General features: G+C 38.9%; 1 protein-coding gene and 1 long non-coding RNA gene across 3 annotated transcripts in view; one reads left to right on the top strand and one right to left on the bottom strand.

Annotated features, from left to right (window-relative positions):
• Positions 1-7769, top strand: part of LOC129437097 (uncharacterized) — a 524696-nt gene extending 516927 nt beyond the window's left edge. Inside the window, exons 5-6 of one of the 2 annotated variants that reach the window (XM_073862487.1) lie at positions 5542-5686; positions 5984-7769. In XM_073862487.1, the coding sequence (XP_073718588.1) occupies positions 5542-5686; positions 5984-6781 (943 nt within the window). In that variant the 3' untranslated portion in view covers positions 6782-7769. Of the gene's footprint in view, positions 1-5225 lie in introns of both variants that reach the window. The other variant, XM_073862486.1, reaches the window with a different exon arrangement.
• Positions 7770-11244: 3475 nt separating this feature from the next.
• On the bottom strand, positions 11245-11798 carry LOC141361404 (uncharacterized). The gene is made up of 2 exons (XR_012367459.1): positions 11461-11798; positions 11245-11316 (listed from the first exon to the last, which is right to left on the bottom strand). It is a non-coding gene; the product is annotated as an uncharacterized lncRNA (long non-coding RNA).
• Between the last annotated feature and the right edge of the window lie 827 nt (positions 11799-12625).

The following is a 12625-nucleotide window of genomic DNA, read 5'->3' as shown; positions in this document are numbered from 1 at the left end:
AGCCAGCCTTATGGTCATACAACTGTTTCTTAACTAAACTAAAGTGTATTGTCATAAAACTAGCTAGATGTAACACAATCATGACCTGATGTTGCATGCACAATTTTTTCATTGCGCCACCTACTGGTTTTGAGATAGAATATAGTATTTTTGCCTAAAACTACTGCAACAACACATCTAAAACCATGAGTCATCATGGATTATTCCTTTCATGGCTTTGACTATAATCACTGGTGGTTGCCAATTTACTCCCTAGCAACCATTGAGAATACCTTATCGACCGTTTTTGCAAAAGCTATATCTCAGCATCAAAACATCGTAGAGACACGGGGATGGTCTCTTTTGAGTTATTAAACTTGTTGTAACATGATGTGACCCATGTTTTGCCACTGCAAACACCACTCACATGTCCTTCAGTGCTCTAATGTTTCATGACTGTCAATAACAGAAGGACGATTGTAGTAGACAAGAACTTAGATTATTTTTGTTGATAACTTTTTTGTGTTTTCATCTAAAATTATTAGGTTTACTTAGGTTCTTCAATCTGTTTATCCAATCTCAATTTTACATCCTTTTGTACCCTTTTCGGCTTGACCCCGGCATTGCTGCTTGCAGCTATATTTATAATAATTATTATTAGGGGTCAAGCCCCGAAGGGGCGTAGAACCCTATTGTTATTGTTAGTTTTCTTATTATTATTATTATTATTATTCTTCCTCTTCCGCCATTGAAGTCAATGGCAGCCCATAGAACCGTACGGAGGAAAGTTATGAAATTTGGCACACATGTACAGGACAGTCTTAGAAGTTACTATAGCAAATTTGGTGTGTCTAACTCAAACTCTCTAGCGCCACCAACAGTCCAAAAGTCCACTTATGTTCATGCTAATAACTTCTGACCCGTGAGTCCTAGAAACTAAATTCTTGTTTCCTCTGAATCCTTGGCTCTTGTTGATTCAATTGCACACATTGATGTCATTTGTGTCATGCACATCTTTCCGCCATTTTGAATTTTCCGTAAAACCTACTTTTTCGAACTCCTCCTAGAGCGTTTGTCCGATTTGCATGTCCTTTGGTATATAGCATCTAGAGACAACTCTGACAAAAAGTTATCAAAAGCTTTTTGATAGACCAATGCGTTCTCGTATAAATTAACAACATATATGGCGGCGAGCACGCCAAAACGGACGTGTGGCTGTATCTTCGCAACACTTTGGTGTATCGACACGAAACTTGGTATATGTCATTACAGTCATGAACTGAGGGTGCCTGCAGCGTTTCGTCACAGCGCCACCTAGTGGTCACGAGATTCGAAAAATGCCTATTTTCGCTTATAACTACTTCAAACTTGAGTCTAAAATCATGAAGTTGGTCTTGTTAGATTCCTTGAGGCATGCCGAGTCAAACGATACCAAACGGTTTTCGGTCGGCCATTTTGGGTGTCGGCCATTTTGAATTTTCTCATTAAGTTCAGTATTTCACAAACAGAATGGCGTATCGCTACGAAATTTGGCATGGTTCATCAGTGACATGTTCTGAGCGCACCTATAAATCTTTAGGACGGCGCCACCTAGTGGTCAGGATATGTAAATAAATTGTTTAAAATGTTTATATCATTTGATTAAATTGCCACTATGACATAAGACTTCACTCTATTGATTCCTTGGCTCATGCTGAGTCCGACTGTACCAAATATGTCTGAGTCAAACCTACTTCCTGTCGGCCATTTTGAATTATATTGAACACCTACTTTTTCGAACTCCTCCTCGTGTGCTCGTGTGATTGGCTTGATTTTTGGTATGCATCATCTAGAGACACTCTAGACAAAAAGTTATCAAAAGCTTTTCGGTAGACCTATTTGTTGTCGTATAACGCATCAAAGAATGCGAGGGCGAGCACGCCAAAATGTGTTTGAGCCTGTATCTTCGCAAAACTTTTGCGTATTAATATGAGACTTGGTATATGTCATAACAGTGATGACCTGAGGGTGCATGCACCATTTTGTCACACTGCCCCCTACTGGTCACGAGATATAAAAATGTCTATTTTTGCTTATAACTACTGCAAACTTGAATGTAAAATTATGAGACTGGTCTTGTTAGAGTTCGTGAGGCATGCCGAGTCAAACGATACCAAATGGTTTTTGGTCGGCCATTTTGTGTGTCGGCCATTTTGAATTTTTCCTTAAGTTCAAGTATTTCAGAAACGCAATTGCGTATTGTTATGAAACTTGGTATGGTTCATCAGCAACATGTTCTGGGAGGACTTGTAAACTTTCCGATGCCCCCTAGTGGTCAAGAGATTTGAAGCTATATCTCTGCATCTCTTTATCGTATTTACACCAAATTTGGTGGGTGTCATCACAATCAAGACCCGAGTCACAATTTATTTTTTGGTCAGTGCCCCCTAGTGGTCAAGTTATTTAAGGCTATATCTCTGCATCTCTTTATTGTATTTACACCAAATTTGGTGGGTGTCATCACAATCAAGACCCGAGTCACAATTTATTTTTTGGTCAGTGCCCCCTAGTGGTCAAGTCATTTAAGGCTATATCTCCGTATCGCTTTATTGTATTTACACCAAATTTGGTGGGTGTCATCACAATCAAGACCTGAGTCACAATTAATTTTTTGGTCAGTGCCCCCTAGTGGTCAAGTTATTTAAGGCTATATCTCTGCATCTCTTTATTGTATTTACACCAAATTTGGTGGGTGTCATCACAATCAAGACCTGAGTCACAATTTATTTTTTGGTCAGTGCCCCCTAGTGGTCAAGTCATTTAAGGCTATATCTCCGTATCGCCTTATTGTATTTACGCTAAATTTGGTATGTGTCATCACAGTTATGACCTGAGGCACCATCTGTTCTTTTGGCACAGTGCCACCTAGTGGTCTCAAGATAGGAAAAAAATGCTTTTTTTCATAAAACTAATGCAAACTTAGATGTTAAATCATGGCAGTCATCACGTATGAATCATTTTTTGCCATGTTCGGCTTGACCCCGGTATCGCTGCTTGCAGCTATATTTCATCTTCTTGTTCTTCCGCCATTGAAGTCAATGGCAGCCCATAGAACCGTACATAGGAAAGTTATGAAATTTGGCACACATGTAGAGGACAGTCTCAGAAGTTACTATAGCAACATTGGTGTGTCTGACTCAAACCCTCTAGCGCCACCAACAGTCCAAAAATCCACTTATGTTCATGCTCATAACTTCTGACCTGTGAGTCCTAGAAACTAAATTCTTGTTTCCTCTGAATCCTTTGCTTATGATGATTCAATTGCACACATTGATGTCATTTCTGTCATGCACATCTTTCCGCCATTTTGAATTTTCCTTAAAACCTACTTTTTCGAACTCCTCCTAGAGCGTTCGTCCGATTTGCATGTCCTTTGGTATGTAGCATCTAGAGACACCCCAGACAAAAAGTTATCAAAAGCTTTTTGATAGACCAATGTGTTCTCGTATAAATTGACAACATATATGGCGGCGAGCACGCCAAAACGGACGTGAGGCTGTATCTTCGCAAAACATTATTGTATCGACACGAAACTTGGTATATGTCATTACAGTCATGACTTGAGGTTGCCTGCAACGTTTTGTCACAGCGCCACCTAGTGGTCACGAAATTCGAAAAATGCCTATTTTTGCTTATAATTACTTCACACTTGAGTCTAAAATCATGAAAGTGGTCTTGTTAGATTCCTTGAGTTATGCCGAGTCAAACGATACCAAACTGTTTTCCATCGGCCATTTTGGGTGTCGGCCATTTTGAATTTTCTCATTAAGTTCAGTATTTCACAAATAGAATGGAGTATTGCTACGAAATTTGGCATGATTCTTCAGTGACATGTTCTGAGCGCCCCTATAAATCTTTAGGAGAGCGCCACCTAGTGGTCAGGATATGTAAATAAATTCTTTAAAATATTTATATAATTTAATTAAATTGCCACACTGACATAAGAATTTACTCTACTGATTCCTTGGCTCGTGCTGAGTCCGACTGTACCAAATATTTCTGAGTCAAACCTACTTCCTGTCGGCCATTTTGAATTATATTGAACACCTACTTTTTCTAACTCCTCCTAGAGCGCTCGTGTGATTGGCTTAATTTTTGGTATGCATCATCTAGAGACACTCTAGACAAAAAGTTATCAAAAGCTTTTCGGTAGACCTATCCGTTGTCGTATAACGCATCAAAGAATGCGAGGGCGAGCACGCCAAAATGTGTTTGAGCCTGTATCTTCGCAAAACTTTTGCGTATTGATATGAGACTTGGTATATGTCATAACAGTGATGACCTGAGGGTGCATGCACCATTTCGTCACACTGCCCCCTACTGGTCACGAGATATAAAACATGTCTATTTTTGCTTATAACTACTGCAAACTTGAATGTAAAATTATGAGACTGGTCTTGTTAGATTTGGTGAGGCATGCCGAGTCAAATGATACCAAATGGTTTTTGGTCGGCCATTTTGTGTGTCGGCCATTTTGAATTTTTTCTTTAAGTTCAAGCATTTCAGAAACGCAATTGCGTATTGTTATGAAACTTGGTATGGTTCATCAGCAACATGTTCTGGGAGGACTTGTAAACTTTTTGGCGCCCCCTAGTGGTCAAGAGATTTGAAGCTATATCTCTGCATCTCTTTATCGTATTTACACCAAATTTGGTGGGTGTCATCACAATCAAGACCTGAGTCACCATTTATTGTTTGGTCAGTGCCCCCTAGTGGTCAAGTCATTAAAGGCTATATCTTCGTATCGCTTTATCGTATTTACACTAAATTTGGTATGTGTCATCACAGTCATGACCTGAGGCACCATCTATTGTTTCGGCAAAGCGCCACCTAGTGGTCTCAAGATACAAAAAATTGCTATTTTTCCCCTAAAACTAATGCAAAGTTAGATCTTAAATCATGACAGTTATCACGTATGAATCATTTTTTGCCATGTTTGGCTTGACCCCGGTATCGCTGCTTGCAGCTATATTTTTGTATATTGTTATTATTTTAATAAAATATTAACAAAAATAATACAAAATTTTTTTGCTGTGTACAAATAATGGTTTATTTGATGTGCAATGACCCATCTGTAATAACAGGACTGACACCTGTCTTCTGTCTATATGTGTGAATCTAGAGAAAGATACAGAATCTCAATTCTTCATCCTTCTTTGTGTAAATAAGAGTAAAAAGACAATTTAATTGTTTCATTTTTCTTTCAGATGTGAAGAGTGATTCATGTTTGGATATAGAAATAACATCCTCAACATCAAAAGAGCGACTGACAGCACAAACTCTTTCCTGCATCACCTGTGGAAAGACATTCAGCTCACAGAGACATTTAGAGAGACATGAGAGAAAACACACAGAACAGAAACTCTTCACCAGATCTGAGATCAGCTTTACTACCTTACAAGAGAAGAAACTTCATTCAGAAGACCACAGAGAGAAGAATAAGAAGCAGTTTCACTGTGAGCAGTGTGGGAGGATTTGTGTATCATCCTCTAAACTAAATATTCACATGAGGACACACAGTGATGAAAAGCCTTTCAACTGCACTGAATGTGGAAAATACTTCAAAACCAAACACAATCTTAAAGTTCATCAGAGAATTCATACAGGTGAAAAACCTTACAAATGCTCTGAGTGTGAAAAGAGCTTCTCTAATTCATCTCATTTAAGAGTTCATCATCAGAGAGTTCATACTGGAGAAAAAACGTACGAGTGTCCTCACTGTGAGAAGAGATTTAGCTGTAAAAGTGGTCTGAAGAGACATGTGCGTTCACACACCAATGAGAGGATGCGTTCACACACAAATGAGATGATGCGTTCACACACCAATGAGAGACCGCATCAGTGCAGTGAATGTGGAAAAACCTTTAGGGATTCACGTTTATTAAAAAAACACCAGCATATTCACTTTAAAGAGAAACTCTATCAGTGTTCATACTGTGATAAACGTTTCTGCCATAACTATAAGCTGAAAATCCATGAGAGAGTTCACACTGGAGAAAAACCTTACAAATGCTCTCAATGTGACAAGACTTTTCACCATTCACGTAACTTAACATTCCATGAGAGAGTTCACACTGGAGAGAAACCTCATCACTGTAGTGTCTGTGGGAAGAGTTTTAGTCGCCAATCAAACTTACTAAGTCACCAGAAAGTTCATACAGGTGAAAGACCTTACAAATGCTCTCAGTGTGACAAGACTTTTGCTTATTCAAGTCACTTCAGAGTCCATCAGAAAGTTCACACTGGAGAGAAACCTCATCACTGTAGTGTCTGTGGGAAGAGTTTTAGTGTAAAGGATACCTTACTAAGGCACCAGAGAGTTCATACAGGTGAAAGACCTTACAAATGCACTCAGTGTGACAAGACTTTTGCTTATTCAAGTCACTTCAGAGTCCATCAGAAAGTTCACACTGGTGAGAAACCTCATCCCTGTAGTGTCTGTGGGAAGAGTTTTAGTCGCCAATCAAACTTACTAAGTCACCAGAAAGTTCATACAGGTGAACGACCTTACAAATGCTCTCAGTGTGACAAGACGTTTACTTGTTCATCTAACTTAAAAGGCCATCAGAGAGTTCATACTGGAGAGAAACCTTATCGCTGTAGTGTCTGTGGGAAGAGTTTTAGTGTAAAGGATACCTTACTAAGGCACCAGAGAGTTCATACAGGTGAAAAACCTTACAAATGCTCTCAGTGTGAAAAGACTTTTGCTTATTCAAGTCACTTCAGAGTCCATCAGAAAGTTCACACTGGACAGAACCTTTAACGCTTTCCACGCCAGCGTTTAAAAAAAGTTGCCAGCCAGCACCAGCATTTTTTATGATTTTCACAAAAGTTTAATGTCTTCCAGAAAACTTACAATATATCAAATGAAAAACAGGCCCTCTGCTTTCAAACAAAAAAAGACGTTTCATCCAACCTTATTAGTTATCTTGTAATCACCTCTCAAATAAGGGTTGGTTTCTTAAAAAAACACCAAATTTTGAGCAAAAGGCTGAGATAATTGCATTTTTGTAAAGGACTTTGGATAGAGATCCAATAATTCCAATTCAGACCGATCCATAAAAAACATACACAGACATAAAGCTGTTGTATAAGTTGTGGCAGAGCACCACCTGGTGGATAATAGCAGTATTGCGGAAAGCCGGAATTACTCGTCATTGGCAGGGAAGCTTTTTTTTCACTACAACAATGGTAGAAAACCGAAACGTGAATAATAGACTGAGGAGAAGAGCATCTAAATCACTATTAGAGAGGTGTGATGTGTGCTGCTTTTGGGCTTCCAGGGCTACTTGTAAGCTGTAACTATATGACTGCAGGTGAAGGTGGCAATGTGACAAATATTGCATCTACTTTGACGTATGGTGTCATATGACAGTCTAGTAGTGGTGTCCCATTTCTTAGGGGAATATTTTTAACCCTTCCCCTGTTCACACTGCTTTAGGAGGCAAGGTTAAGGGTTAGGCGTATAAAATAGAATTGGAATTGGGCCTAATAATCTATGGTGGGTTATTTGTGTATGGTGGTTAAAACATGCAAATAATAAACATCCGCTCGACTGACCGAGCAGCTAATCAAACGTCTTGAACTTTTCAGCGCCTAGCACCGTGTGCGACCCACGTGACGTCCTGACGTGAAGTCAACGCCTTAGAAATTGCATTTTTTCAGCAAGGTGAGGTGCTAAACTGTTAAAGGGAAATTGAACCCTAGATATTTTAGCCTGTTTTCAGGGGTCATTTATTTCCATTTTGCATTTTACATGAGAAAAAAATAAATTTGCACGATTTCGATAAATTAGATTGATGGTGTGTTGAAGCGAATTTTCGTAACAGTCTTTCGTAGACTCAATTAACCAGAATGCACTGCGTGAAACTGAGTCATACGGACTACCGGCACATCCGGGAACTTGACTGTAAATTTCGTCACCGCCCCTTTTTGGGGGATAAAAAAGCAGCCCTTCCATTGGCTTCCATTCAAAATAGCGGAACAAAGCAACGTTTTTGCACAGCCGGCAGGCGTAAATAACTTGTTTTAGTGATTTCATATGTCGAGTGTTTGTCTGTCCACCCTGCCTGTCATGGAGCCCGAGGGGTGCATTGACACATTTAATTTGGTCTGGTTACATGTCCCTTTCATTCTCACAGCGTCAAATTTGTGTAACAACGCCATCCAGTGATTGCTGGAAATATCGCTAAGCCAGTTAGTTGTATGACTGGACGGAAAAGTGCACTCGTTACTCTTAATATAAAGACATAATAAATAAATACGAAGTAACTTTCAAATACGAAGTAAAGTCATTCACTTGCTTCCCTGTTGACTCCAAGAGGTACGAGTAAATGTCCGGGTAAGACACCTCTGGCCAATGGGGAGCGTTGTTACACAAGTTTGATGCTGGGAGAATGAAAGAGGCATGTTTTTAAATTGACCAGGTTGAATGTGTTGATTTGTCTTTCCCTGTGGCAGGCAGGGTGGACAGATAATTACTCAATGGCCCTCATTTATCATTCTTGCGTAGAAACGGGCGTATATGTTGGCGTAAGATCATGCTTACACTCCTCTCACCGCCTGATTTATGAAACTGTGCGTACCGTTGATATTCAGGTGTACGCAATATCTGCCCTTCATAAATGCCGCGGCTGAAAACGATCGTCATTAGAATAACAAGCCCATATAAATTCAAGTCTCCGCCTCCCCCACGCCCTCATTTTACGCCATTGACACACGAAAGACGGCAAAGAAGAGAATCCGGGGAAGTGAAAAGAAACAAAATTGTTTTATTTGGGAGTTTAAAGAGTGGGATTAAAGACACATTAATAATTGGATGACAATTTGTAATATTCTTATTATTATTTTTATTATTAATTGATATTTAGAAGAACAATTATTATTTACTGTTGTCTACATCTAAATTCTATGTCTGCTTAATGGTTCAGTTAATTTTTTTACAATAATATTTTAAAATGATGTAGTAACTTTTGTAGTGTGTTGTTCTGTATTTACATACAGTTGTTTGTTAGCTGTATCTTAGATCCAGTTTGATACGGAGCTCCGAAAATAATTCAAATTAACAATTTGTTTCACGACATCCACATGTTTTACTAAGCTAATTCATAATTTGAAGTAATAATAATTGTAATAGTAATTACGAAATATTATAATAATTAATTCCAAGGAACAAACTGTTGAATATTGGGAACAAATTCTAAATTTATGGCCATACTTTAGACTAAATAAGAAAAAGAAGTGTCCATAATGTTGCATAAAACTAAAAGATAATTCGTGGCCATAATTTTGTCCGCATGTCATCATGATCGGATTTACGGCTCCATTCAACACAAGCATTCTTACCTTACCTCATCTGTATTTATTTATCATCGAATGGTACGTAACTAGCTTATCTTTTATTGCATTACCATGTTTTCGTAGCACATCCTTGTGCTTTCTTGCAATGTGCCGCTTCAGATTCCAGGAAGAATATTTGCTAACTCTTTACAGTCTCTCCGCAGTCCCTTTCAATTTTTTCTTCATCTTAACTTTGATTTTTACTTTACATTTATGTATACAGTGGGGCAAAAAAGTATTTAGTCAACCACCAATTGTGCAAGTTCTCCCACTTAAAAAGATGAGAGGGGCCTGTAATTTTCATCATAGGTACACTTCAACTATGAGAGACAAAATGAGGAAAAAAATCCAGAGAATCACATTGTCTGATTTTTTGAGAGTTTGTTTGCGATTTATGGTGGAAAATAAGTATTTGGTCAATAACAAAAAAGCAAGATTTCTTTCTCTCACAGACCTGTAACTTTTTCTTTAAGAGGATCCTCTGTCCTCCACTTGTTACCTGTATTAATGGCACCTGTTTGAACTTGTTAGCAGTATAAAAGACACCTGTCCACAACCTAAAACAGTCAGAATGCAAACTCAACTATGGCCAAGACCAAAGAGCTGTCAAAGGACACCAGAAACATAATTGTAGACCTGCACCAGTCTGGGAAGACTGAATCTGCAATAGGTAAGCAGCTTGGTGTGAAGAAATAAATTGTGAGAGCAATTATTAGAAAATGTAAGACATACAAGAACACTGATAATCTCCCTCGATCTGAGGCTCCACGCAAGATCTCATCCCGTAGGGTAAAAATTATCACCAGAATGGTGAGCAAAAATCCCAGAACCACATGGGGGGACCTAGTGAATAACCTGCAGAGAGCTGGGACCAAAGTAACAAAGGCTACCATCAGTAACACACTATGCAGCCAGGGACTCAATTCCTGCAGTGCCAGATGTGTCCACCTGCTTAAGCCAGTACATGTCCGGACCCGTCTGAAGTTTACTGGAGAGCATTTGGATGATCCAGAAGAAGAGTGGGAGAATGTCATATGGTCAGATGAAACCAAAACATAACTTTTTGGTAGAAACTCAACTTCTTGTGTTTGGAGGAGAAAGATGCTGAGTTGCATCCAAAGAACACCATACCTACTGTGAAGCATGGGGGTGGAAATCTCATGCTTTGGGGCTGTTTTTCTGCAAAGGGACCAGGACGACTGATCCGAGTTAAGGAAAGAATGAATGGGTCCATGTATCGTGAGATTTTGACTCAAAACCTCCTTTCGTCAGCAAGGGCATTGAAGATGAAACGTGGCTGGATCTTTCAGTATGGCAGTGATCCCAAACATACCGCCCGGGTAAAGAAGGAGTGGTTTTGTAAGAATAAATTCAAGGTCCTGGAGTGGCCTAGCCAGTCTCCAGATCTCAACCCCATAGAAAATCTTTGGAGGGAGTTGAAAATCTGAGTTGCCCAGCGACAGCCCTAAAACATCACTGCTCTAGAGGAGATCTGCATGGAGGAATGGGCCAAACTACCAGCAACAGTGTGTAAAAACCTTGTGGAGACTTACAGAAAACGTTTGATCTCTGTCATTGCCAACGAAGGGTATATAACAAAGTATTGACATAAACTTTTGTTATTGACCAAATACTTATTTTTCACCATAATTTACAAATAAATTCTTTAAAAAATCAGACAATGTGATTTTCTGGATTTTTTTTCTCATTTTGTCTCTCATAGTTGACGTGTACCTTTGACAAAAATTACAGGCCGCTCTCATCTTTTTAAGTGTGAGAACTTGAACAACTGGTAGCTGACTAAATACTTTTTTGCCCCACTGTAAGTATAACGGCTCCTGAAGTTTTTCTCCGTGATTAGAAAATAAACACGCTTCAACTGATGCCTTCAGATTCAGATTTTCAGTTTTAATGTCTGTCCCCTTGTCATCACAAACATCAACTGAGCACCGTGAAAAACTAAAGAATAAAATAAAATAGCAATTACATTTGTGATGAAATTATTTTACATTACATTGTAGATTAATCATATGGCTTAAACATACTAATACACAAAATACCTTAAATTATACACAAAATTAACCAAAACACAAACAAACATACCGTGTGCTTTCCAATCAGGATTCAGGAGACATTAGAAATCTTCTTAACAAACAATCTTATTAATCTATACACTTCTTTCGATCTTACACTTCTCCGTTCGTGTGATCACCTCGTGCTTTCCCAATGTTCAATGCAGGTTATCAAAACCACGGGACCTACATACGTACAATGCTACATATTTTCACCAGTAGGTGTCACTATTGGCAATTGTTAAGAAGATAAAATACAAATACTCAAATAAACATTCAATTATTAAACAACATTTGTAACAAACAAACAAATACTTTTAAAAGGTAACAAAAATATTAAACAAGAAATACACTTTTTCTGTGTCAGCTACAATAAGGCTTGAATTCCATAACTTATTGCTAGACGTTTTTACAGATTCTCGAACTAGCAAATTATCAAAGGGCGTTCTGGGTTCAACGAGCCGTGCTGAGGGAGCGGAATTTTCGGAAAATACGCTTTGATGGTAATATTACCGCACCGTTCACATGCTCGCTCTGAAACATCAGGTAAAGCGCACAGGCTCTCAACTGAAGGAATACATATGCTTACAAATCAAATGCTTTGGTAAAGTCTCACAAATTAAACATTGAACATTGTTGCATAAAAATAAACACTGAAGTTTATAATTACTATGTTTTTTTTACAGTGGGTCATAATATATCATATATTTTAGTTTGTCAGTGCGTTTTGTGGTGTTAGGAAGTGTTTGCGCATTTCTGCACTAACTCAAAACGTGCGTACACCACCTCCTGAGCTGGCGTTGGATTTGAGCGTGCCGTACGCCAACGTCCATATTGATAAATCTCAAAGTCACCGTGGTTTTGGGTGTACGCAAGGTGTACGCTGGAAATTTGGTGTACGCACTTTTGATAAATGAGGGCCAATATGTTTAATCTGAGTGATTTCATAAGTTATTTACGCCTGCCGGCTGTGTACGTGGGTTGCTTTGTTCCGCTGTTTTGAATGGAAGCCAATGGAAGGTCTAGTCTGATTTCCCCCAAAAGTGGGCGTGAACCTGTTCAGAGACATTCTATGACGTTGCGCCAATTGTGCGTATTAGCACAACCCACTAACCAATGATCGATGCAGCCTTAAGGCATGTTCTACTTCATGCGGCGCCACAAGGAACCGCGAATAATTGCGAAGTCATACGGAG

The sequence above is a fragment of the Misgurnus anguillicaudatus genome, chromosome 24 (assembly GCF_027580225.2).
Source record: "Misgurnus anguillicaudatus chromosome 24, ASM2758022v2, whole genome shotgun sequence".
NCBI lineage: Eukaryota > Metazoa > Chordata > Actinopteri > Cypriniformes > Cobitidae > Misgurnus > Misgurnus anguillicaudatus.
The sequence above is the reverse complement of the archived record's forward strand: the minus strand, read 5'-3'. Positions and strand labels throughout refer to the sequence as shown.